Genomic DNA, 25,971 nt, shown 5'->3' on the forward strand with positions numbered 1-25,971 from the left:
TTGGGGTGATTTTATTTTCGGAGTTCTTTTCCCAGCTGTTTACCTGAAAAACCATGAAATGTGTTTCACATGAACTATGAAATGATTAGATGCTAATGTGGCAAAGAAAGTGTGAATTCCCTCTTAGAAACAGGGAGATTTGGTTCGGTACAGTAAATTGTTAATGAGTGATGCTGTGCTTTCAAAGTCTGTGGTTCAAAAGTACTTTTCACTCCTACTGTATATTTACCTTGAGAAGGTGAATCCCCTAACAGTTTAGTCAATGTATCAGTATTCTCAACCTGTCTATCAATTTTTTTTTCTTCCTCTCTCTTTTTTCTTTTTTTGGGCAAAATACCTTTTTTGCTTTTTTATCCCCTTAAAATATCCATTGTCCCTCACATGTGCACTCTTCTAAATTTCAGAAAAGCAAGAGGAAAGGGCATGAATATACAAATATTAAGTATTCTCTAGCGGACCAGACGAGTGGAGATCAGAGCCCCCTCCCGCCTTGTACTCCAACGCCACCCTGTGCAGAGTAAGTAGTACTGAAGGAAATTCTTTTTACCTGGTCATGGCGGTTTAAAAAGGTTTAAAAAACAAAAACAACAAAAAAACAAGTTTGTAGCACATGCCTTTCACTGGTGCACGTTCCTGTTGCCTCACTGTTAGTGTGTCTCTGACTGGTGATATTTATGGATTGTGTTAATGCTATCTCAACCATGTTTTAATTTTCCTAAGCTGGCCAGGTACAGTGGCTTACGCCTGTAATCCCAGCGCTTTGGGAGGCCGAGGTGGGTGGATCACTTTGAAGCCAGGAGTTTGAGACCAGCCTGGCCAACATGGTGAAAGTCTGTCTCTACTAAAAATACAAAAATTAGCTGGGCATGGTGGCACATGTCTGTAATCCCAGCTACTCGGGAGACCGACGCAGGAGAATCGCTTGAACGCAGGAAACGGATGTTGCAGTGAGCCGAGATCATGCCACTGCACTCCAGCCTGGGCTATAGAGTGAACCTCTGTCTAAAAAAAAAAAAAAAATTCCTAAACTGAAGGCTGATTGCTATGCTAACTAGGATTCTATGGGATTTTAAGTATATCAAGTGGTGGTTCTCCAAGAAGAATCTACTTTTTCTTTTGATGGGCTGGGGATTGTTACAAAGGAAGGTCATATGTCTTAATGATGTGTTAAGGCTCTTTGCAAAATAAAAGTAAATAAATTGACCACTAATGTGTCAGCCCAGCCATGATCCACTCATTTGCCACTAGTCAACAGAAATCTACTTTGGATGTTTAAACCAGGGGTCAGCAAACTATAGCTCGCAAGCCCAGATCTGGGCCATGGCCTGTTACAGTATAGTCTGTGAATGATTTTAAAGGGTTGTAAAATGAAACAACACAAAACAAAGACCCAATAACAAAACAAAGCCCGAAGAATAATATGTGACAGAGACGACGTATGGCACATAGAGCCTAAAATACTGACTCTCAGGTCCTTCGCAGAAAAACCTTCCTGACTCCTTATTTAAAACACAGTAGGAAAGCATTTGTTAAATTGATTATATGAATAGCAATTATAAGTTATTATTTTTCTATATATTCAAAAGTCACTTGTTAGTATAACATATACCTTTTATTTTTCCCTAAGAATCTTCTCTCTGTTTGCTTCTGATGTGGATTTTTAAGCCCCTGCAGATTTTAATATTCTATATAAATGTTTTAGGTGGCATATATGAGGTTTGTGTTAACATTTGCTTTCTATTTAACATTGAAATGAAATTATACAGCAGAGGTATTTTCTCCTTCAAGTTGCCAGTTCTTTCTGCCTTTTTTCTTTTCTTTCCCAGTGGACTGCCTGGGAAAATTGATATTTTAAATTGCTCTCTGCAATAATTTTCAATGGAACTGGAATGCCAGGGTTCTGAGTCCTTGCCGGAAAGCTTTTCCCTCCTGTTGGCATGACCAAATCAGCTGTCATGATTCCCTCAGTACCAGTGGCATGCCTGTGACAGACAGCCTGTCTGCCTTTCGTTCCCGTCATCCCCCTTGTAGGGTTCAGATCTGGGATACACTGGCCCCTCTCAGCCTGGCACCCACAGCTGCTGGGTTCCTCACTCTCCTGGACTGCTCTGATGTCACCTCCCTGCTCAGCAGAAAGGAGTCTAGGATCTTGATGCTTTGGTCCTCCGTCCTAGGCCCTAAACCACCCATTGCCCTTCACATAACCTGAGCTGGGGCTAAATAGATCTGTCATCACTGTCTGCCTGCTCCTGTATTTTCCCTTCTTGGATCTTTTGCCTGTTCACATCCCTCTACTGGAAATTAATAGGATTTGTTCTATGTGTGTGTTTCCAACCATTCTTTACAGTGTGATTCAAATGCCTCATCCTACAGCCCTCCTTAAAACAACCTGCTTTCTGCCAGACACCAGGGAACATCAGGACTCGAGGCTTTTATTATACTTCTGTTGTTTTTTTGAGGTGGAGTCTCACTCTGTCGCCCAGGCTGGAGTGCAGTGGCACGATCTTGGCTCACTGCAACCTCCACCTCCCAAGTTCAAGAGATTCTTCTGCCTCAGCCTCCCAAGCAGCTGGGACTACAGGTGTGCACCACGACACCCGGATAATTTTTGTATTTTTAGTAGAGACGGGGTTTCACCATATTGGCCAGGCTGGTTTCGAACTCCTGACCTCTTGATCCACCCGCCTTGGCCTCCCAAAGTTCTGGGATTATAGGCGTGAGCCACCGCACCCCACCTTATTTCACTTCTGCTTCTGTAATTATATTGCTGTATGGCTATGTCTTCTCTCCCTGGGAGTATCAGGTCCTAGGCACAGGAACTGTGTCTGTACCATATCTGGTGCCCAAAGAATGTAGTATGTGTTTTATAAATATCATGTGAGCTTAAACAGCATGGTCTACATTTTTGTAAATGTCTTTCTTTTTCTTTTCTCTCCAGAATGAGAGAAGACAGTGCTAGAGTCTATGAAAACGTGGGCCTGATGCAACAGCAGAAAAGTTTCAGATGAGAAAACCTGCCAAAACTTCAGCACAGAAATAGGTATTTAAATGCAAGCGCTCTATTGGTTAATTTTTTATATAATTGGCAGTATTTTTAAGCAGGCAAGCAATTTGGGAATGTTTTAGCAAAGTGTACCATAATTGAGTTTTACAAACCAGGTTCCTTTTTCCTCTCCCTATACTTCTTTTTCCAAGATGGTTTTAGTTTAGAGTTCATTAAACATTAAAATCAAATACAGAATTAATTCTGCATGAGGCAAGGCTAGCACTTATTCCAGAGAAATGGCTGATACTGGTGGTAGAGTGCAGGTATCACTGTTCCTGCAATTTTTATTAGAGTTGGTTAACCCAGGCCGTGCTGGGGGATGATCTGTAGGTATCTGGGAATCACTGGGACTCAGCACTGGGTGGCTGGAAGTCAGGAAGCCTGAGTTCTCATTTCAGTCAGCTTCTGACCAGCTGTGTGGCATGGGGTGCTAGACCACCTGGCCTCCGACTGGGTCACCTACATCCCTTCCAGCTCTGCTGCTGGAAATTCATCTCTGCCATACGTCGCCTCCCTATCAATTACCTTTTTTAAGTGTGAGCCAAGTATGTGATGCATGTTTTAATGATAAATTAGAAACTTATCTGGGCATGGTGGCTAACGCCTGTAATCCCAGCACTTTGGGAGGCTGAGGTGGGTGGATCACCTGAGGTCAGGAGTTCGAGACCAGCCTGACCAACTAAAATAGTAGAGACAAGCCCGTCTCTACTAAAAATAGAAAATTAGCTGGGCATGGTGGCGCATGCCTGTAATCCCAGCTACTCGGGAGGCTGAAGCAGGAGAGGCGGAGGTTATAGTGAGCCAAGATCGCGCCATTGCACTCCAACCTGGGCCACAAGAGTGAAACTCCATCTCAAAAAAAAAAAAAAAAAAAAAAGGTAGAAACTCAGTGTCAGTATTTCATGTCGAAATTCCACTTCAATGGGTAGTGTAGTTAAAAGCTTTAAGTCTACCTTAAAATCACCTAATGCTTTGTTAAGTTTTTAGATATATGTTCCTTAAAAACTCTAACTTATTTCTTCCCCAGATGTGGACTTTCACCCTCTCCCTAAAAATATCAAGAACAGATGCAAGAAAGTTTATGTGAAGACAGAATTTGGATTTGGAAGGCTTGCATTGTGGTTGATTACCTTTTGATAAGCAAAATTTAAAACCATTTGAAGACCACTGTATTTTAACTCCACAATACCTGCTTCCCAATTACTCATTTCCTCAGATAAGAAGAAATCATCTCTACAGTGTAGACAACATTATATTTTATAGAATTTGTTTTAAATTGAGGAAGCAGTTAAATTGTGTACTGTATTTTGCAGATTATGGGATTCAAATTCTAGTAATAGGCTTTTTTTTTTTCCTTTTTATAACCTTAACCAGTTTAATTTTTATTTTTCCTCATTGCGGGGGATGATAAGAAGAAATGATTTGGGAAAATTAAGTAACAACATCCTAGAAAAGGAGAACAATTGCATTTGCCATCATGTATCCAGTCGTGGATAATTCATTTTGATGGCTTCTGTTTTTGGCTAAATGAGAATTAAGCCAGTGCCTGAGACTGTCAGAAGCTGACTGGTCTACCTTTGTATTGGCATTAAAGAGTCACAGAAAAAGAATCATAGATATTTATGAATTAAGATAAGAGGTGTGGCTTTTGTTTTTTTTTTTCAGCCGTTGACCAATTACAGTTCGGCTGTTGACTGAGAAGATTGTGGTGGGAAAACGTTTGCCATATTTTCTTTGCATTTGAGTAATTGTCTTGTACTTAGAAAAAAGGCATCTATGAATGACCAGTGTTTTTGGTTGTCAAATGTTGCTGACAAAGTTACCCAAAACTTTAGTGGCTTAAAAAGCCCCACCCCCAACTGTTGTTTAATCTGAGCTGGGCTCAGCTGGGCTGTTCTTCTGCCAGCCTGCAGGTGGCCACTCATGTGGTCAGCAGGTCAGCGGAGAGACTGGGATGGCTGGGCTTCTCTCTCTGCCTGCAGTCCTGAGTCTCTCCTTCTCCGTGTAGTCTCTTTCAGTGGCCTGGCTGGCAGCGTAGCTCGACCTCTCACATGCAGCTCAGAGCTCCCAAGAGCTCAAAAGCAGAAGTGACCAGGCCTTCTGAAGACTTAAGTCCAGAATTGTCGCAGCGTCCCTTCTACTTCCCTCTGTTGATGATGATGATGATTTTTGCTAATCAGAAGAGAGCTGGGGTATGCCCTCTACTTACTAAACAAGTCACAAGCCCAGCTCAGATTCAAGAAAAGGGTGTGAAGTGGAGGTGCAGTTAATTGGGGGGCCACTAGTCTAATAGAGGGTCACAACCAGTGCCATGGAAAACCAAGGATATTAGCAAAAGTAGAAGTTGCTAGTGACCTTGGAAAGCCGAAGCTGCTTATAGTAACTGGGACAAGCTGAAAGTGAGACTGAGAAATGAAGAGAGGGCCTTCAGGAAGCTTCCTGAATGATTTCTGCCAGCCCTGAACTTATTTTTGGAACCAGCACTTGGGAAAACTGATCTTGTGAGGATGGATGTGTTTAGAGACACAGGCCTTTTGAAAGCAGCACAACCCCACTGGGCATCCCCAGACTTGGGAAATGTGACTCTTTCTTAATGCCACTGTTTTTTAGTCAGGCCACACTAAGAAGGAACAGCCCTAACAGGCCTCCAGCCAGGCTGAATGAGCTCATTTTTGTTTTAGCCAACCAGTAAGATTTGCTAATGTTCTACCTTAAGTGCCTTCTCCAAAGACATCCCTCTTTGCCTCATAGGTTGAATCATCATTCAGTGTGGATATTTCAATGAAAATATCATTGGTTGACTTTTGTGACGGTAATAATGCTATGGCATCTTTGCCGTGAAGTTATGGTCTCCTTGGATTCTTCTGACTTTGGCTCCTAAAAGGAAGGCCTAGATCCAGCCCTGGTAGTAGTTCCTTTCTGAGGTCTCTCAGTCCTTTGAGACTCTGAGGTAGTTTGGCTGCCATTCTCACTGACAAAATATATATCAGCCCCCACCCCCGCCCCCCAATATTCATTGAATTTTGAATTGCTTCAGAACACAGGTGTGGCCTGAAGGGATTCCCTTATTAGGGAAAGGTGACTGCTGTTTTCTAGTCAAACTTGTACAGAAAAAGATTCCAGTTCAGTATTTGCAGCAAGACACTTGAATCCTGTTCTTTTTATTGCATTGTTACATTGACTCATTCTCCATTTTGCTTTGGTTTTGTCTTGACTCGACTTTGGGGGTAAAGTCTTTCACCAGCACACAAGAGTTTGATTGTACAAATGTATCTTCCACATTAACATCTCTGCCTGTTGCTTAAGACCAGTTGCTTTTATACTCAGAATGGAAATACCTGATCTTGGCTAGCTTGCTTTGTTATAAGAGATTGATTTCATTTAGATTTCCCTCCACGAAATCAGCAGACTGTCATGTTCTTATGTGAACTTAGGCCAAGGCCAGAGTGATCATAGTCCCTAGGTTGCTAAGGCTTATGATGTGTTTGGTAAAAGATGATCGCAGGTTCTCAGACGAGTTTACTTTACATGAGATGGAATGAGGCCGAGAGGCTGGGATGATGGAGAAAGCTCAAGGTGCAGGTTTAAAAAAAAGTTGTGGAAATGAAAGTTCCAAAGAGGTGGTTTCTGAGGAAGTCAGAGAGCCCAGGGCCAGAGCAGTCAGTAATGGGTGAACGAGGTTATTTGGAAAGTCGGTGTGACAGACACATGGATACCATCTACTTCTAGGTTGCTGGTAGGTATTAAATATGCACAATATTCCATAGCTCACTGAGGATTTTAAAATTATAAGCATAGGATTTTATATTTTGGGGTAAAAGAGTTATCTGGCACATGGTATTGGGGTTTTAAAAAAAAGCTGAATTTCACAGTCTTAATAACTTAAAAAAAAAAAAAAACCTAAAAGGCGCTTCATGTGTAGTGTGTGGCCCTTCTGAAACTTACGGTCATCTCTCCCACTGAAACCAAGGTCTTTTCAAATGTAGCTAAATGGGGAGGAGAAGACGTGGGTAGGACTTTCTTGGTGTGTGTGCATTCTTTAAAGAGCCCAGTTGCTTCGGGGAAACAGCCAGGAAAATGGTCAAGATTATTTTTAGAGGTTATTTTATTGGGGATTTTAAGAACTAATAACATCTTGAGTTATTTTTAATTGAGGGGGCTGTGGAAAGGTTTGCAATTGTGAAGTGTTTTGTTGTAGCTTAGTGTCCATAAGGGAAACTTAGACTGTAGACATAACTACAAAGCCAGTGCAGTTTTCGTTCTCTGTATGTTGTTGGGGGAATCAGGTTTTACATATAGCAAGCACATGGCCTCCCTGATGTCAGGATGCCTTTGTTAAGATCTGTATTTGCCCTTAATTTTGTTGAAATCTTTTTTCCTTCTTCCTCTTGAAAAGTTCCAAAATATAGTTTATTGTATCTTTCATCACTAAAAATTTGTTCCTTTTTCACTATGGGCAGTTCACACAAGGCAAAAACTATTGAACAGTTGGTTTTAGTGTGTTGTATAACTTTGCTGTATATCAAACTAATTTTGACAAGTTTTCATCCTAAGCCTCAAATCATGTAATTAATAATTTGCCTGTTTATTTATGACCTAATTGTGATTCTTTTATTAATAAAAGCTAATGGGAAAAGGATCCCTGATTAAGCTGATGACTAGACCTACAATTAATTTTCCTGCAGTATATGAAGTATTGTACCAGAGTATTAAAAGATATGTAATATTTTATTGATAAATCTATCCTTTAAAAGGAATACGTTTTAGGATGTCATCATTTTGATGTGAATCATGTAAATGTTGATAATATGCTGTTTATTATACATTTAGTGTTTCAAGAGATTCACTTAATTGCCTTTTTGCCCACGTATATTATGTAGTCTATTTGCAACTGTTTTTTAAAGAATGACATTAAAAGAATAGTTTATGTAGAGAAACATTAGTGGATGTTAATTGTCTCCCCACCTATATTTATGGGTGTTAGCGCAACTGCTTTGCTAGTTGCAAAGCTGTATTATCAGAGTAAAAGTGTATTTGTAAACTGTATGGGAACTAAAAATTAGGAATAAAACCATTTTCTTATATGATTGCATTTGTCGTTTGCTTCATCAGAAATGTCCGGGAAAAAAATGGGATTATTGGTCACTCCACCTCTCACACTGGCAAAATACTGACATTTAGCAGCTCTTACCTAGAGTAACTTGGAATACAGAATAAAGGCATGAGTTCCTCAAGAATTCATTGAGAGTTTCCTGTAGAAATAGCATTGGGAGATAAGGAGTTCTATTTGGGAGAACTTATGAGTAAATCAAGAGTAAAAAGTGTAGTCTGTGTAAAGTATAGAAGAAATGCTGGGTGTGGTGGTGCCCCTCTGTAATCTCAGCTACTTGGAGGCTGAGATGGGAGGATTCCTTGAACCCAGGAGCCCAGAAGTTTGAGACCAGTCTGGGTAACATAGTGAGACCCTTTCTCACCCATTCTCACTGCATCCCCCCAAAAAATACATATGTGTGCGCACACACACACACATACACACACACACACACACACAGAGGAAATTGTTAGAAAACACACAGAACTGAATGTAAGTAGTATTAGGTGGGGATAAGAAGTAAAGGGATGGTAAGGAGGCTTGGAGGAGGAGTAAATTATCTGCTATGGCACATCAGCTCTTCCTTTAGAGTAGGTTTAGATTACATACCAACAGAGCCACTTTCTTCTGACAACAATGTGCACTGACATGGGCAGAAAGAAGCCATTTTATAGATAGCAAAACAAGTGGTTATTCTTTATTATAAATATAAGGAATGATTTGGATTACTTATTTATACTGTAAAATACTATGACCCCCCTCTCAGTCTCATCTGAATTGTTTAATACATCTAATCAGATCTAGCTGGTTTAGTTTGTTAGTCCTGTCACCTGTCCATTCAGAAATACAGAGCATGGTCCAGGCGCAGTGACTCACGCCTGTAATCCTAGCACTTTGGGAAGCCAAGATGGGCGGATCACTTGAGGCCAGGGGTTCGATATCAGCCTGGCCGACATGGCGAAACCCCACCTCTACTAAAGATACTAAAATTAGTTGCTCCTGGTGGCGCATGCCCGTAATCCCAGCTACTTGGGAGGCTGAGGCATGAGAATTGCTTGAGCCCAGGAGGCAGAGGTTGCAGTGAGCCAAAATTGCACCACTGCACTCCAGCCTGGGTGACAGAGTGAGACTCTCTCGAAAGAATAAATAAATAAAAATAACAGAGTGCCTTCAAAATACCAGGCACTACACCTGTGCCCTGGGGAGGAACGCTGCCCGAAACAACCTGATGGGATGCCTGTCTACCAGGGAGGTAGACCTTGCACACGTCAGAAGGCAGTTCCTGAAGCTGCCCAGAGCCAAGACAAAAGACAGAAGTGAGACAACTAGTTCCAAACAAGATGAGAGCCATGAAGAGGGGCTAAGAGTGTGTATCGCGCTGGAGGATTACTGCGGGGTTTTCAAAATACTGTTTGGTGATTACCCTTGGGTTTCAGAAGAGGTGCCGTATACAATATTGCTTGGAGACACCTCATTCCACATAATACTTCTTGAGGTCCTGGATCGCATGTTAGAGGGCAGTGACAATATCTTGTCCTTGGTCATGCCATGAAAGGACCTTCTGTTTGTGTAGTTCCTACTCACAAGAAGAGTTTCCAAGAAAATGAGTACATTAAAGGCAGAGCCGGAATCCCTGCAACAAATCATGCGGAGAGATAAGGGTTTATTCAACGTGATCATCTTGTGAATGAAAAAGCTTCCGGTGTGAGGGTCTACTGTTGGCTCATATGACATGTATCCTTTCATCCCTCTCTTCTCTTTGCCTCTATGACGGAGTAGCAAAAAGGGGACTGTGACCTCAAGTGAATGGTTTGATTTTGCAGGTGCTGTTCTTTTTCCCCTAGGAACTAGCTAAGTTTCCAAACACTGAATTTGCAAATGGGATGAGCCAGAAATAGAGATTTGCTATTTTGTCAGTGGTGACAGTTAGCAGTGAGCTGATGATATTCAAGTCACTGGAGGTCAGACCATTTAGATCCTCAAATACCATCATGATATAAAATATAGCTACTGAAATAAGGGTTACAAGAAAGCAATAACTGCAAATCTGTGAGCAGTTTACGGACAAAGGAATTATATGTGATGCGCAGACATGTTGTCATTTCTACCTGGTAAGACCATAGATACACTGAACTAAACAGAGTTTGTTTGGGATCTAAATTTTCCATTTGGCAAAGATTAAATCCCCAATAAGGGTTAGGCACCGGGAAGCAGATGAAGAAAATATTTCACGCATCTGAGGAGCTCAGTGTAGTCAGGGAGACATGTATATTCAAATATTTGTCATTTGATTAGAATAGACAATGATAAGATTATTAACTTAAATTGATGGTTGCAAACAGGAGTGAATTATAGTGAGGTTAGAATTCAGAGAACCTGAGCTTACTCTGCCCCCCAGGTTGGAATGCAGTGGTGGAATATCAACTTGCTGCAACCTCTCCCTCCCAGATTCAAGTAATTCTCTTGCCTCAGCCTCCTCAGTGGCTGGAATTACAGGCATGCACCACTACACCAGGCTAATTTTTGTATTTTTTAGTAGAGATTGAGTTTCACCATGTTGGCCAGGCTGGTCTCAAACTCCTCACCTCAGGTGATCCACCTGCCTCGGCCACCCAAAGTGCTGGGATTACAGGCGTGAACCAGTGAGCCACTGCGCCCTGTGCCCCGCCCCCCCCGCCTCTCTGTCCTCTCTCTTTTTGACACAGGGTCTTGCTGTGTTGCCCAGGCTGGAGTGCAGTGGCGCTATCTTGGCTCTGCAACCTCTGCCTCCCAGGTTCAAGCAATTTTCATGCCTCAGCCTCCCGAGTAGCTGAGATTGCAGGCACAAACCACCACGTCTGGCTATTTTTGTTTGCATATTTTGTAAAGAAAGGGTTTTGCCATGTTGGACAGGCTGGTCTCGAACTTCTGAGCTCAAGTGATACATCCACCTTGGCCTCCCAAAGTGTTGGGATTATAGGCGTGAGCCACTGCACCCAGCAACATTTCTCTTTAAAGTGAGGCTGAGCGTCTTTCCATGTGGTTTTCACGTGATCTGGGAATTCTTCATGTCTCTTGGCATTTTTGCCTATTGAATTCTGGTTCTGTCTTGTTTTGAGTTTAGGAATAAAGATATTTTATTATTATTATTATTATTATTTCAGACAGGGTCTCACTTCGTTGTTTAGGCTGGAGTGCAGTGGTGCAATCTGGGCTCACTGCAACCTCTGCTTGCCAGGCTCAAGTGATCCTCCCACCTCAGCCTCCTGAGTAGCTGGGACTATAGGCATATGCCACCAAACCCAGCTATTTTTTTTTTTAATTTTTTTGTGGAGATGGTGTCCCACTATATTCTCCAGGCTGGTTTTGAACTCCTGGGCTCAAGCAAACCTCCTGTCTTGTAATCCCGCCAAAGTGCTGGGATTACAGGTTTGAGTCACTGTGCCCAGCCAAGATATTTAATTCTTTACAACTGACTGCCATGACTGGACTTATTGATCAGTAGGATCAATTTCAATCAAATGCCCTTCTATAGGTGCATGTGGGATAGCTACCCTTTATGTGTGAGTTGCAGTTTTGGCCTTGCTGTGACTATAATTCTCAGTGGGGATGGGGAGAACAGCCTGGGAAATGCATTCTCAGCACTCCCAGGATGCTGAAACCTTGTCTCAGCCACCATGTGAGACCAGTCTTAATTATCCTGGTGAGTGAGTTGAGAATTATTTCAGATTTTCTTTCGTATTCAAAACTACCAAGCAGTATGCGTGCATGCACCCATTCAAGCACTTTTTAATGCATACGATGAACCAGGCATTGGGCTAGGTGCTCTGAGGAATATAAAATAAATACTTGTCTTAATCCCTGTCTGAATGGACTTTATGGCCCATTTAGGGAGAGGAGACACACACAGGCTGAATACAAGATGAAAAACAAAACAGCTATGGAGGGAGCCTGGACCAAGACCTTAAGACGAAGGATTGAAGGAAATAATTCCTTTAATTTACTGACAATTAGGTGCCAAACACTGTCAGCGGGCTTATAGAGTGATATGGTTTGGCTCTGTGTCCCCACCCAAATCTCATCTTGACTTGTAATCCCTACACGTTGAGAGAAGGACGTGGTGGGAGGTGATTGGATCAAGGAGGCGGTTTCCTTCATGCTGTTCTCATGATAGTGAGTGAGTTCTCCTGAGATCAGATGGTTTAAAAGTGTGGCACTGGCTAGGTGTAGTGGCTCATGCCTGCAATCCCAGCACTTTGGGAGGTCAAGGTGGGTGGATGACCTAAGGTCAGGAGTTTGAGACCAGCCTGACCAATACAGTGAAACCCCATCTCTACTAAAAATATGAAAATTAGCCGGGCGTGGTGGCGGGCACCTGTAATCCCAGCTACTTGAGAGGCTGAGGCAGGAGGATTGCTTGAACCCGGGAGACGGAGGTTGCAGTGAGCCGAGATTGCACCACTGCACTCCAATCTGGGTGACAAAGCGAGACTCTGTCTCAAAAACAAACAAACAAAAACGCAGAGGTTGGCTTTGACTCCTTCCTTCCCGCTCCCATTCCAGACCCTGCTTTTTCAGCCCCCCAGCCACTTCTGCTCACAGTCCTTCCAAAATATATATCCACAGTTTGTCGCTTCTCCCCAGCCCTGCAACCGCCACCATGGGGAGCCTCTGTTATCTCTGAAGGACAAGAAGGTAGGCACCAGTCTTCCTGGAACATGGTGAGATTTTTTTCTCCCCCACTAGAGACATGGTCTTGCTCTGTCACCCAGGCTGGAGTGCAGTGGCCCCATCATAGCTCACTGCAGCCTCCTACCCCTGGGTTCAAGGGATCCCCCCAACCTCAGCCTCTTTAATAGCTGGGGCTACAGGCACAGGCCCCCATACTGGCTAAGTTTTTTATTTTATTTTTTTGAGGCAGAGTCTCACTCTGTCACCCAGGCTGCAGTGCAGTGGCGTGATCTCCCCTCAACTGCAGTCTGCCCCTCAGGTTTAAGCAATTTTCATGCCTCAGACTCTTGGAGTAGTTGAGAATACAGGTATGCGCCACCATGCCCAGCTAATTTTTTTGTATTTTTAGCAGAGACAGGGTTTTACAGTGTTGGCCAGGCTGGTCTCAAACTCCTGGCCTCAAGTGACCTTCCTGCCTTGGCCTCCTGCGTCGCTGGGATTACAGGTGTAAGCCACCGCACCCAGCTCTGATCTGCTAAGATCTTATGTGGCCTCCCCATCTCCACTCAGACCCCACTTCTGCCATTCTCCCCGCAGAGCTGTCTGTTAAACATGCACATGGGATTCCGCTGCCCTCCTGTTCCCTGGTGGCCTCCCATCACATTCAGAATAAAAGCCAAATTCTTTACTGGCCTTTTGGAGTGGGCAGAACTTTACTGCATCAGACTCTGGTATATTTTAGGATTTTTTGCTTCCTGGGCCTCCGCCCAGTAAATGTCAATAGTCACTGTGACAACCACACACGTCCCACACATTACCAAATTCCCCTGGAGGCCGTTAGTGTTTCCCCTGATTGAGGAGCATTGGGTGATTCTGTGATCTTTTCCAAGCCTCCTGCCTCACGATGCTGTCATTCACCCAACAATATATTCAAACACTTTTCTTGTTTTTTTTTTTTTTGTGAGACAGAGTCTCACTCTGTAGCCCAAGCTGGAGTGCAGTGGCGGGATCTCAGCGCACTGCAGCCTCTGCCTCCTGGGTTCAAGTGATTCTCGTGCCTCAGCCTCCCGAGTAGCTGAGACCACAGGCACATGCCACCACGCCTGGCTAATTTTTGTATTTTTAGTAGAGATGGGGTTTTGCCAATAGCAGGGCTGGTCTCGAAATCCTGACCTCAAGAGATCCAGCCGCCTTGGCCTCTCCGCGTGCTGGGATTACAGGCATGAGCCACCATGCCCGGCCTATTCTGCTCTTTTTATTTGTTGATGAGTTGTCTGTCTTCTGATTGAGGATGCCAGCTCCAAGAGGACAGGGACTTGGCCTTGTTTATTGCAGTATCTCCAGTGCCTAGAACAGTGCCTGGCCCAAGGTAGGTATGAATGGGTGAGTGAATGAGTGAATGACATCATTCTAGAGAAGGCGGCCACATGAGGATCTGGAGGGAGAGCATTTCACGAAAGAGGATGTGTACGTGCAAATGGCCTGCTGCAGGAATTGGCTTGGGCACGTTTGAGGACTAGACAGCCAAAAGGAAGAGCAGATTTGGGGAAAAAATGATGGGTTCAGTCTTGAACATTTTAAAGTTGTATCTGAGGTGCCAGATATCTGCCAGCATCTGGGAAGAAAACGAAGTTCACTCACAAGGGTTGAACCGAAGGGAATTTTAAGAAGGGACTGTTTGTGTAAGTCAGCAGAGTTCAGGGTTGCAACATGGCCTCCCATGAAACACCAGGGACCTGCATCAGGAAGGAGCTCAGTACACCTGCATTAGCAGGGTGTTTTTCTTCTGGGGGCTCTAGGGGAGAATCTGCTCTCTTGCCTTTTCCAGCTTCTCAAGGCTGCCCACATTCCTTAGCTCGTGACACCTTCGTCCATCTTCAAAGCCTGCGATGGCCAGTCAAGCCTTTCTCACATTACATTTCTCATTTTAGACATTCCTGCCTCGTCTCCCACTTATTAACACCCTGATGATGATATCAGGTCCTCCAGATAATCCAGAATAATCTCCCCACCTCAAGATCCTTGACCTAATCCTATCTGCAAACTCCCTTTTGCCATGTAAAGTAACATATTCACAGATTCCAGGGATGAGGATGAGGACATCTTTGGGGGCCCATTATTCTGCTTATCGCAGTACCCTTGGGCCTTAAGGATATAAGGATGATAGGCCGGGCATAGTGGCTCATGTCTGTAATCCCAGCACTTTGGGAGGCTGAGGTGGGAGGATCACCTGAGGTCAGAAGTTTGATATCAGCCTGACTAACATGGTGTAACCCTATCTCTACTAAAAATACAGAAATTAGCTGGGCGTGGTGGCACATGCCTGTAATCCTAGCTACTTGGGAGGCTGAGGCAGGAGAATCGCTGGAACCCAGGAGGTGGAGGTTGCAGTGAACTGAGATAGCACTACTGCACTCCAGCCTGGATGATAGAGTGAGACTACCTCTCAAAAAAAAAAAAAAAAAAAAAATGTATACAGGGATGGAAGAACAGTGTTCCTGGAATCTGGAAAGACCTGGAGCCATGGAGAAGGACTCCCCTGCTGGAGCTGCAGCCCCAGAAGGACTGAGCAGGGAAGGGCCAAATGCACTGACCTCTCTCTCCTGCCTCCCTTTGATCTCCAGGGCTGCCTCTCATTGTCCCAGCCCATCTGCAGGCCAGGTGGCCAAGCTGTGCAGGTGCTGCAGCCTGCAGGGCTTAGCCTCCCTGGCACAGAGCAGGGCAGATAATGGATCTGGGGTGGAGATGGGGGGCAAATGGAGAGTAACATTGAAGGTATGGCCTGTGCATCAGCAGCCTCAGCCTGGCCTAGAACTATTGGAAATGCAGAGTCTTGGACCCCACCCAAGCCCCACTGGATCAGAATCTGCATTTTATCCACGAGATCTTCAGGGGATTCATAAGTGCATTTGCAGTTTGAGACAAGCTGCACTGGAGGATTATTGATTTATTCTTAGAGACGGGACCTTGCTCTGTCTCCCAGGCTGGAGTGCAGCAGTGTGATCACAGCTCACTACAACCTTGAACTCCTGGGCTCGGGTGATCCCCCTGCCTCGGCCTCCTGAGTAGCTGGGACCATAGGTGCACATCACCACACCCAGCTAATTAATTTTTTTTTTTTTTTAAATGTAGAGACATGATCTCACTATGTTGCCCACACTGGTCTTGAACTCATGGACTTAAGCGATCCTCCCGCTTCGGTCTCCCAAAGTGCTGGAATTACAGATATGAGCCACCATGCGCCACTGCACTGGAGGATTTCCATGTGGAGATAAAGGCTGTTGGAAATTATGCCCATGCCTGGGTCAGCTCATCTCTTGAGAATCATTTGATATCACAAGAGAAGCCACGAAGTCTAAGCTATGGAGTAAGAAGAAATCCAAAGACTAGATTTCAAAGAACAAGACAAGCATTATCACAAAATGTCTTGAAAATAGCTTCAGATATTCTTAGACATTGCACCTACCAAAACTGAATTTGTGAAATCCTAAGCATATGTTACATCCATCTAACCATAGGAAGAGAAAAGGAAAAAAAAAATGTAAAGGAAGCAAACTCTAAAATTAAAATCTGTTCAGGAGGTGACGGATGTCTGAGTCTTGACGGATTTCTAGACTTGTAAAAAGTAGTTGTTTTTTTTCATCTTCATTCATCCATGTTTGATTGTTGCTTTCTCATGACCATTATTTTTTTTTCTCATAGGAAAATCAATTTCTTTCTTTCTTTCTAAAGTGTTGATTCTCCCAAGTGTTGCTTTGTATGAAGGCTTTAGAAAATGTCTAACAATGGTTTGAGTGATAGACGGAAGAAACTCCCAGCGCCTCAGCTACACAAATTACTCTCTAGCGATGTCCTATTGTGCATTGATTTATTGTGTTGAATACCATTTCCACATTTGCAAATGCACTAAAACCCTTATTTAGGACCATCTAATTCCTATCTTTAGAGTTGACAATCAACCATCAGGTTTCTGCTTAGGGTAAGTTAAAACAGGCGTTTTGGTTGACGACGATAAATACGTCTGCGTTTTAGGCTGCAGGTGCAGATGGAGCATTCTGTTCTAGGCATGTTGATTTAGGAGGAAAATCAGAGTTTTGGAACTTTGCAGGCTTGGGTTACTGTCCTGGTTTTGCCATTTACCAGCTGTGCAACCTTGGGCATGTCAGTAAAGGCCTTCGGTCCGCCCATCCTCTTTAGAAAAATGGAGCTACTTTGTCTACTTTGCTGGGACGGCTTGTTGAGAAGTTTAATGTTAATGGATGGCCTGGCGCTTAGTGGGTGCTCAGTAAACAGCTGTGTTCTTCCTATGGGGCTAGGGAATGTCTTTCAGGCCTTTGACATAGCCTGTTCCTGGGTCGTATGAATTTACCAGTTGGTAATGCATAGCAGGGAGAATCAGTGAACAATATTCACAGATTGCATTAGGGTTTAGATAGCTCTTCCAAGAGGTAATTGTTAAGCAAAACCCTTTTACTTTTATTACAGTCTATTATTAGTATTGGAAGTCTTCAGTTAGATTTTCTCCCTGGTATGGAATGAAATTTAATTCAAACACACACAGGAGATGCAAACATGTTATTATTTGCTAATGGGTTTTAATCTTGGGAACAGAGATAGGTAGATCATCACCTTGGCCTTGGATAATTGGGGGAAGTGCTTCCATTTTGGAGAGGGTGATTTTAAAGAGTTGAGAGTGGGGGAAGGCTGGGAGTCAAGAGCTGGTTAGGAGTCGTGCCTGTGTGATTTTGGTAAGTAACTTAAGCTTCCAGAGCCTCAGTTTCTTCACTGAAGAATGTGGCTGACAATTGTACCATACTGCCCGGTGCCACTGTGAGGATTAAATGAGCTAATAGACATCATAAGAACAATTGTTGGTTTGTTTTTTTTGTTTTGTTTTGAGGCTGAGATTAGCTCTATCACCCAGGCTGGAGTGCAGTGGCATGATCTCAACTCACTGCAACCCCTGCCTCCCGGGTTCAAGTGATTCTCATGCCTCAGCCTTCCAAGTAGCTGGGATTTCAGGCACTTGCCACCATGCTCGGCCAATTTTTATATTTTTAGTAGAGACGGGTTTCACCATGTTGGCCAGGCTGGTCTCGAACTCCTGACCTCAGGTGATCTGCCCACCTCGGCCTCCCAAAGTATTGAGATTATAGGCATGAGTCATCACGCATGGCCTGTTTTTGAGGCAAGGTCTTGCTCTGTTGCTTAGGCTAGAGTGCAGTGGTGGGATCTTGGCTTGCTGCAATCTCTGCCTCTCGGGCTCAAGCGATCCTCCCACCTCAGCCTCCTGAGTAGCTGGAACTACAAGCACGCACCACCACGCCCGGCTAACTTTTGAATTTTTTGTAGAGATGAGGGTCTTGCTATGTTGCCAGGCTTGTCTTGAACTCCTGAGCTCAAGCAATCCACCTGCCTCAGCCTCCCAGAGTGCTGGGATTACAGGTGTGAGCCACTGTGCTGGCGAGAATGATTGTTTATTTGTAGAAGCCCACAACAGAAGACCACCCCCTGCAAACGTCCCTTTAAAGAAAAATGGTTATGGTGTCAGTGTTATGTTCCATACACCGAAGTCTGATGCATCAGTGGAAAGGAGTGGATCACATCAACACAGACAAATCATACAAAGGGTTGAGGGGGACAAGCCAATCATGGAGTCATATGAACAGAATGAGACCATTTATTTTGCACGTTCGGCAATGTGCAAAAGCAAATAATACAATGTTTGCATAAAAAGAATTACAACTGGGCATGGGGGCTCACGCCTGTCATCCCAGCACTTTGGGTGGCCAAGGCAGGTGGATCACTTGAAGTCAGGAGATTGAGACCAGCCTGGCCAACATGGTGAAACCCCATCTCTACTGAAAATACAAAAATTAGCCGTGTGTGATGGCAGGTGCCTGTAGTCTCAGCTACGTGGGAGGCTGAGGCACAAGAATCACTTGAACCCAGGAGGCGGAGATTGCAGTGAGCCAAGATGGCACCATTGTACTCCAGCCTGAGCAACAGAGCAAGACTCCATCTCAAACAAACAAACAAACAAACAAACAACTGTGTATGGCTCTCCAAGTTTTTTTTTTTTTTTTTTTTTTTTTTTTGAGACGGAGTCTCGCTCTGTCGCCCAGGCTGGAGTGCAGTGGCCGGATCTCAGCTCACTGCAAGCTCCGCCTCCCGGGTTCACGCCATTCTCCTGCCTCAGCCTCCCGAGTAGCTGGGACTACAGGCGCCCGCCACCGCGCCCGGCTAGTTTTTTTTTGTATTTTTTAGTAGAGACGGGGTTTCACCGTGTTAGCCAGGATGGTCTTGATCTCCTGACCTCGTGATCCACCCGTCTCGGCCTCCCAAAGTGCTGGGATTACAGGCTTGAGCCACCGCGCCCGGCCTCCAAGTTTTTTTTGCACCAAAATGCACTCATACTAACTTGTTACAACATGTCTTAACAGGGTCTAGTTTGAGGCACTAAGAAGGATAAGACATCAGTTTGAAAAGAACTCCTGTCAGAGCAACATGAATTCTGCTAAAACTGAAGCAAGAACAAACATCAGGTTTATGGTGAAGCTCGGGTGGAAGGATGGTGAAATCACTAATGCTTTATGAAAAGCATGTGGGGACAATGCCCTAGATAAATCAGCAGTTTACAAGATATCTCATTTTAAGAATGGACAAGACAGTATTGACTAGCCAGGCATGGTGGCACACGCCTGACATTCCAGCTACTCGGGAGGCTGAGGTGGGAGACTCGCTTGAACCCGGGAGGTAGAGGTTGCACTGAGCCAAGATTGCACCACTGCACTCCAGCCTGGGCGACAGAGTGAGACTCCATCTCAAAAAAACAAAACAAAACAAAAAACAAACAAACAAACAAAAACCCACAATGTCAAAATTGAGGGGCACAGGGGCAGATCATCCACATCAATTTTTGAGGAGAAAATTAATCTTATTTGTGTCCTAACTGAAGAGGACTGATGATCAACAGCAGAAACAATAGCCAGCATCATAGAAATCTCCATTGCTTCTGCTGACACCATTCTGAGTGAAAAATTACAGTTGAGCAATGCCACTCGATGAGTGTAAAATTATTGCACCCAGATCAGCCGCAGACAAAAGCAGAGTTTTCAATGGAAATTTAAACAAGTGAGATCAAGATCCTGAACATTTATTCGAAGAACTGTAACATGAGATGGAACATGGCTTTACTATTATGATCCTGAAAACTAAGCCCAGGCGAAGCCATGGTTACCAAGAGGTAGAAGTGGTTCAGGCAAAGCAAAAGCAGACTGGTCAAGAGCAAGGTCATGGCAACAGTTTTCTGGTATGCTCCAGGCATTTTGCTTGTTGACTTTCTGGAGGGCCAAAGAATGATAACATCTGCTGATTATGAGAGTGTTTTGAGAGAGCTAGCTAAAGCTTTAACCAGAAAAACACCTGGGAAACCTTCACCAGAAAGTCCTCCTCCACTATGACAACAACACTCCTGCTCATTCCTCTCATCAAACAGGGGCAATTTTGTGAGAGTTTTGATGGGAAATTATCAGGCGTCCACTTTACAGTTCTGATTTTGCACCTTCTGACTTCTTTTTGTTTCTTAATCTTAAAAAAATCTTCAAAGGGCCCATTTTTCTTCAGTTAATAATGTAAAAAAGACTGCATTGACATGGTTCAATTCCCAGGATGCTCAGTTCTTCAGGGATGGACTAAATGGCTGGTATCATGACTTACAAAAGCGTCATGATATTTGCTGGGCACAGTGGCTCATGCCTATAATCCCAACACTTTGGGAGGCTGAGGCAGAAAGATCACCTGAAGTCAGGAGTTCAAGACCAGCTTGGGCAACATAGTAAGACTCTGTCCCTACAATTTTTTTTTTTAAGTAGACAGGCATGGTGGCACATTACTGTAATACCAGCTATTCTAGGGGCTAAGGTGAGAGGATTGTTTGAACCTAGGAGATTGAGGCTGCAGTGAGCCATGATCGTGGCACTGCACTCCAGACTGGGTGACAGAGTGACACCCTGTCTCAAAAAAAAAAAAAAAAAAAAGGAAAAAAGTCATGATCTTGATGGAGCTTACATTGAGAAATAAAATTTATGTTTTATATTTTTATCTTTTACTTCAATATACATGGATTTTTTGAAGTCCCCTTATATATACAGGCACTGTGCTAAGGTGCCTGACATGCATTCTCTTACTAAATCCACAAAACAACCACACTGGGTAGTGCTATGGTTATCTTCATTTTACAGATGTGTAAATTGAGGCCTGATATGGTTTGGCTCTGCACTCCACCCAAATCTCATAATCTAAATTTGTAATCCCCACGTGTCAGAGGAAGGGCCTGGCGGTGGGGGGTGATTGGATCATGGGGGTGGATTTCCCCCTTGCTGTTCTTGCCATAGTGAGTGAGTTCTCATGAGATCTTATGGTTTAAAGTGTGGCACTCCCCCTTCGCTGTCTCACCTGCTGCCATGTAAGACGTGCCTTGCTTCTCCTTCACCTGCTGCCATGATTGTAAGTTTCCTGAGGCCTTCCCACCCATGTGAGTCAATTAAACTTCTTTTCTTTATAAATCACCCACTCTAAGGTATGTCTTTATAGCACTGTGGGAACAGACTAACACAAGGCCATTAGCTGCCATCTGCTGGTTGAGCATTTATTAAGTGCTGTGCACCATCTTACTGAAGTAAGATGCATGATCTTACTTCACTTCCAGAAACCTTAGAAACTATACTGAAAATACAACTTTAGACCAGGGTTGGCAAACTTTTCCTATAAAGGTCCAGATAGTAAATATTTGATGCTTTTGGGAGTCATACAATGATATCTGTCGAGACTGTTCAACTCTGCTGCTGTGGTGCAAAAGCAGCCAGAGATGATTCATAAATGAATGAGCACGACTGTGTTCCAATAAAACTTTATTGAGGAACATTGAAGTTTAAATTTTATTTAATTTTCACATAAAAACAATCACAAAATATCATTTTTCCTTCCTTCCTTTTTTTTTTTTTTTTTTTTTTGAGAGAGGGTCTCACTCTGTCACCCAGGCTGGAGTGCAGTGGGAAGATCATAGCTTACTGCAAGCCTTGACCTCCTGGGCTCAAGGGATCCTCCCACCTTAATTTCCTGAGTAGCTGGGACTACAGGCACACACCACCATGCCCAGCTAATTTTTCTTTTAATGTTTTCCAACTATCTAAAAATGTAAAATGGCTCCTAATTCACAGGTCATATGAAAACAAGCAGTGGGGCTGGAACTGGCCTGTGGGCCGGGCTGTGGTTTGCCAAGCCTGGCTTTAGACCATCAGTTCCCTGAGGGCTAGAACCTTGCTGACCCTGCTCAGTGTGGTATGCCCAGTTTCTGACTCACCACCAGGTGGTCAGAACAAGTTTGTTGAATGAATGAGTAAATGTACGCTGATATCTCAGAAGGTGAAGGTGATGTTTCTTTTTACTTTGGACAACAACTCTGACATACCTAGCATTTTTTTTTTTGGTGCAATATTAATAATCATGTCAGATTACAGGTGTACACTGGGGCTGTCTCAGGCAAACCAGGATTCATGGCTATGCCAATGTTCTTCACCAGGAAGATGATTCTTTGCCATAATGACAGTAGGACACCAATCCCTGTGTGTGTGTGTGTGTGTGTGTGTGTGGGTGGGTGGGTGGGTGTGTGTGTGTGTTTGCACACATGCCTGAGAGTGCTGAACAAAATTATGAATTTTTCTTTTCTTTTTTTTTTTTTAAATCAAGGTCTTGCAATCTTGCCCAGGTTGGAGAGCAGTGGCTATTTATAAGTGTGATCATAGCATACTGCAGTCTCTAATTCCTAATCTCAAGCAATGCTCTTGCTTCAGCCTCCCGAGTAGCTGGAACTATAGGTGAGTGCCATCACGCCCAGCCTCCCACAATGTATTAAAATTGAAAAATTTCAAGTCTGCAGAAGAGCTGCAAAAATAATATACTGATTCGATGAACACCCACACCCATCACCCTAATGTGGCCATCTTTAACATTGTGCCACATGTGTGCTATCAATCATCTATCTATCATCATTAGCTATCAATCCAACTATCTGTTCTATCTATCTATCTATCTATCTATCTATCTATCTATCTATCTATCTATCTATCTATCTATCTGATCTATCTGTATTCATCTATCTGTATCTATCATCTATTTTGTATCTATATATCTGTATCTCTGTATCTATCTATCCTATCTATCTATCTATCTATCTATCTATCTATCTATCTATCTATCTATCTATCTATCTATCTGTCTATCTATCCTATCTGTCTGTCTATCTATCTATCTGTCTATCTCTCTCTCTCTCTCTCTCTCTCTCTATCTTATTATTTTTTCCTGGGTACAAAGGGCAGACATCATGGCATTTCACCCCTTCCATACTGCAATGTGCATCTCCTAAGAACATAGACATTCTTTTTCATAACAATATATTGTTCATATTTAGAAAATTTAACATTGATACAATACTATCACATGAGATACAGTCAGTATTTGAGTTTTCCCAGTAATGTATTTTACAGCTAAAAAAGCCCAGGACCCAATTAAGAATCATGCTGGCATTTATTAGTCACTTTTATTCAGTCTCTTGGAATCCAGAACAGTCCCTTGCTTCTTTTTGTCTTTCATGGCATGGGTACTTGAAGAGCATGGATCAGGTATTTGTTACAGTCTCTCAGTGTGGATTTGTTTGATTGCTTCCTGGTGATTGCATTGGAGTTAAATATTTCTGGTAAAAATATGATATGGGTGATGCTGTGTTCTTAGTGCATTCCATCACCAGGCACATAATGTCATTTGTCCCATTATCAATGATGTTAGCCTTGATTACCTGGTTAAAGTGATATTGTCAGATTTCTCCCCTGTAAAGGAATCTTTTCCATTCATAATTAACATCTGCCACTTTGTAACTCAGGAGAAATATCATTCAGATGAAGAAATCATTGACGAGTGAAAGCAGGAAAAGACAAAACAGGTGTAAGAGGCTCTGTCTGGCAGACACGGTTGGCCCAGCTTCCAGGTTGTTAGAGCTTAAGGGCGACTGCATGCAACCAGTGAAATAGCTGATGGCTTTTTGCTCCATGGCTGTATGTATGCAAAACAGCACTCTTGCCCAGCAAGTGTAGATTTATTGATTGTGTTAACTCTTCATGATTCGGTAATTCGGATGACTGCCGGGGTGCAGCAAATCTTTCTTGAGAAGTTGCATTAGTTTTCACATCATGTAGCTGCCAAAGTACAGGACATGGCCAGCTTCCCCTCCTCTCTACAGTCTTTCCAGGGGCAGCAGCTCAGACACATGCTGTTACAGACCACCATATCTCTCACCTGATGATTATAATTGTCCCCCACATGGTCCCCCACAACATCCGCTCTGCTCGCTTCCTCACCCCGGTGCATTCTCCTTGAAGCAACCTCAGTGAACTTTGCAAAAACTTAAATCAGGCTGGGCACGGTGGCTCACACCTGTAATCCCAACACTTTGGGAGGCTGAGGCGGGTGGATCACCTGAGGTCAGGAGTTCGAGACCAGCCTGGCCAACGGGGTGAAACCCCGTCTCTACTAAAAATACAAAATTAGCTGGGCGTGGTGGTGCGTGCCTGTAGTCCTGCCTATTTGGGAGGCTGAGGCAGGAGAATGGCTTAACCAAGGAGGCAGAGGTTGCAGTGAGCCAAGATTGTGCCACTGCACTCCAGCTTGGATGACAGAGCAACACTGTCTTAAAAAAAACAAAACAAAACAAAAACAACCAGAAAACAAACCCCCCTGCTCAAATCAGACGATTAACCCTCTCCTTGAAACTTCTCCCATTGCCCTTAGAATAAAGATCTAAATCCTTACTGTGACCTACCCCGGATGGCCTGGCCCTTGCCATTCTCTCAGATCTCATTTTCTTCCTCTCTTGCCTGTGGCTGCTTTTTGAACCCAGCCACAATGCCTTGCTTTCTGTTTCACAAAAATGCTTCTGCCTCAGGGCCTTTGCATATGCTTACAGTGCTTCTGCCAGAGACACACCTCTTTTATTCTCCCACTAAGATAACAGTTTGCGTTGTGTGCTCACTAGGGAGTGGTCCAGTTTCAGGTATGACTGGATCCCAAGGCTCCAATAAAGTTGGAGGGAATTTATCTCTTGACTCAGTGTTGGCTGTGTGGAGGCCATTTCTCTTCTCATGGTGGCAAGATGGCTGCCAGTATCTCCAGGCTTACTGGGTAGAGATAGAGGTAGGCTTACATCCTACCTTCTCTGTAGCGCCTATGAAAAGAGAGCCCCTCTTTCCTGATATTTCTTATACAGACTATGGGATTGGCTTGAATTGGATCACCACAGGTCCCATGTCTACTCCTGAACCAATCCCTATGGGCAGGAGGAAGGAATGCACTCATTGATCAGGCCTGGGTCCTGTGACGACCCCTAGGAAGAGAGCGTGGATTGGCCTTTCCTACACCTCATGGACTAAAAGTCGGGGAGGGGAATTCTCCTAAAGAAAACAGGGGTGCTCTTACCAGATGAGGGGGAGTGCATACTGGGCAGCAAAATAAAAGAGGCCCATTATGGGATATAGCAAGGATTTAGGGAGGCAAAGCTTGAGGCACCTTTCTCTGGAAGATACTAACCTTTTTTTTTTTGAGATGGAGTCTTTCTGTCGCCCAGGCTGGAGTGCGGTGGCGCAATCTCGGCTCACTGCAAGCTCCGCCTCCCGGGTTCACGCCATTCTCCTGCCTCAGCCTCCGAGTAGCTGGGACTACAGGCGCCCGCCACGTCCCCCGGCTAATTTTTTGTATTTGTGGTAGAGATGGGGCTACACCTTGTTAGCCAGGATGGTCTTGATCTCCTGACCTCGTGATCCACCCGCCTTGGCCTCCCAAAGTGCTGGGGTTACAGGCATGAGCCACCGCGCCCGGCCATATTTATTTATTTATTGAGACAGAGTCTCCCTCTGTCACCCAGGCTGGAGTGCAGTGGTGCAATCTCAGCACACTGTAGCCTCTGCCTCCTGGGTTCAAGCGATTCTTCTGCCTCAGCCTCCCGAGCAGCTGGGATTATAGGCATGCGCCACCATGCCCAGGTAAATTTTATATTTTTATTAGAGACGAGGTTTCACCATGTTGGCCAGGCTTGTCTGAAACTACTGGCCTCAGGTGATCCACCCATCTCATC

The 25,971-nt window shown here is 43.9% G+C and overlaps 1 protein-coding gene across 8 annotated transcripts in view; it reads left to right on the forward strand.

Moving 5' to 3' along the window:
• The window catches only part of PTPN11 (protein tyrosine phosphatase non-receptor type 11), a 116,441-nt gene extending 91,883 nt beyond the window's left edge, over positions 1-24,558 (forward strand). For 2 of the 8 annotated variants that reach the window (XM_077952848.1, XM_077952849.1), the window contains exons 14-16: positions 405-517; positions 2,939-3,040; positions 4,074-8,130. In XM_077952848.1, the coding sequence (XP_077808974.1) occupies positions 405-517; positions 2,939-3,008 (183 nt within the window). In that variant the 3' untranslated portion in view covers positions 3,009-3,040; positions 4,074-8,130. 8 annotated transcript variants of the gene reach the window in all.
• The last annotated feature ends 1,413 nt before the right edge of the window (positions 24,559-25,971 follow it).

The sequence above is a fragment of the Macaca mulatta genome, chromosome 11 (assembly GCF_049350105.2).
Source record: "Macaca mulatta isolate MMU2019108-1 chromosome 11, T2T-MMU8v2.0, whole genome shotgun sequence".
NCBI classification, from domain to species: domain Eukaryota; kingdom Metazoa; phylum Chordata; class Mammalia; order Primates; family Cercopithecidae; genus Macaca; species Macaca mulatta.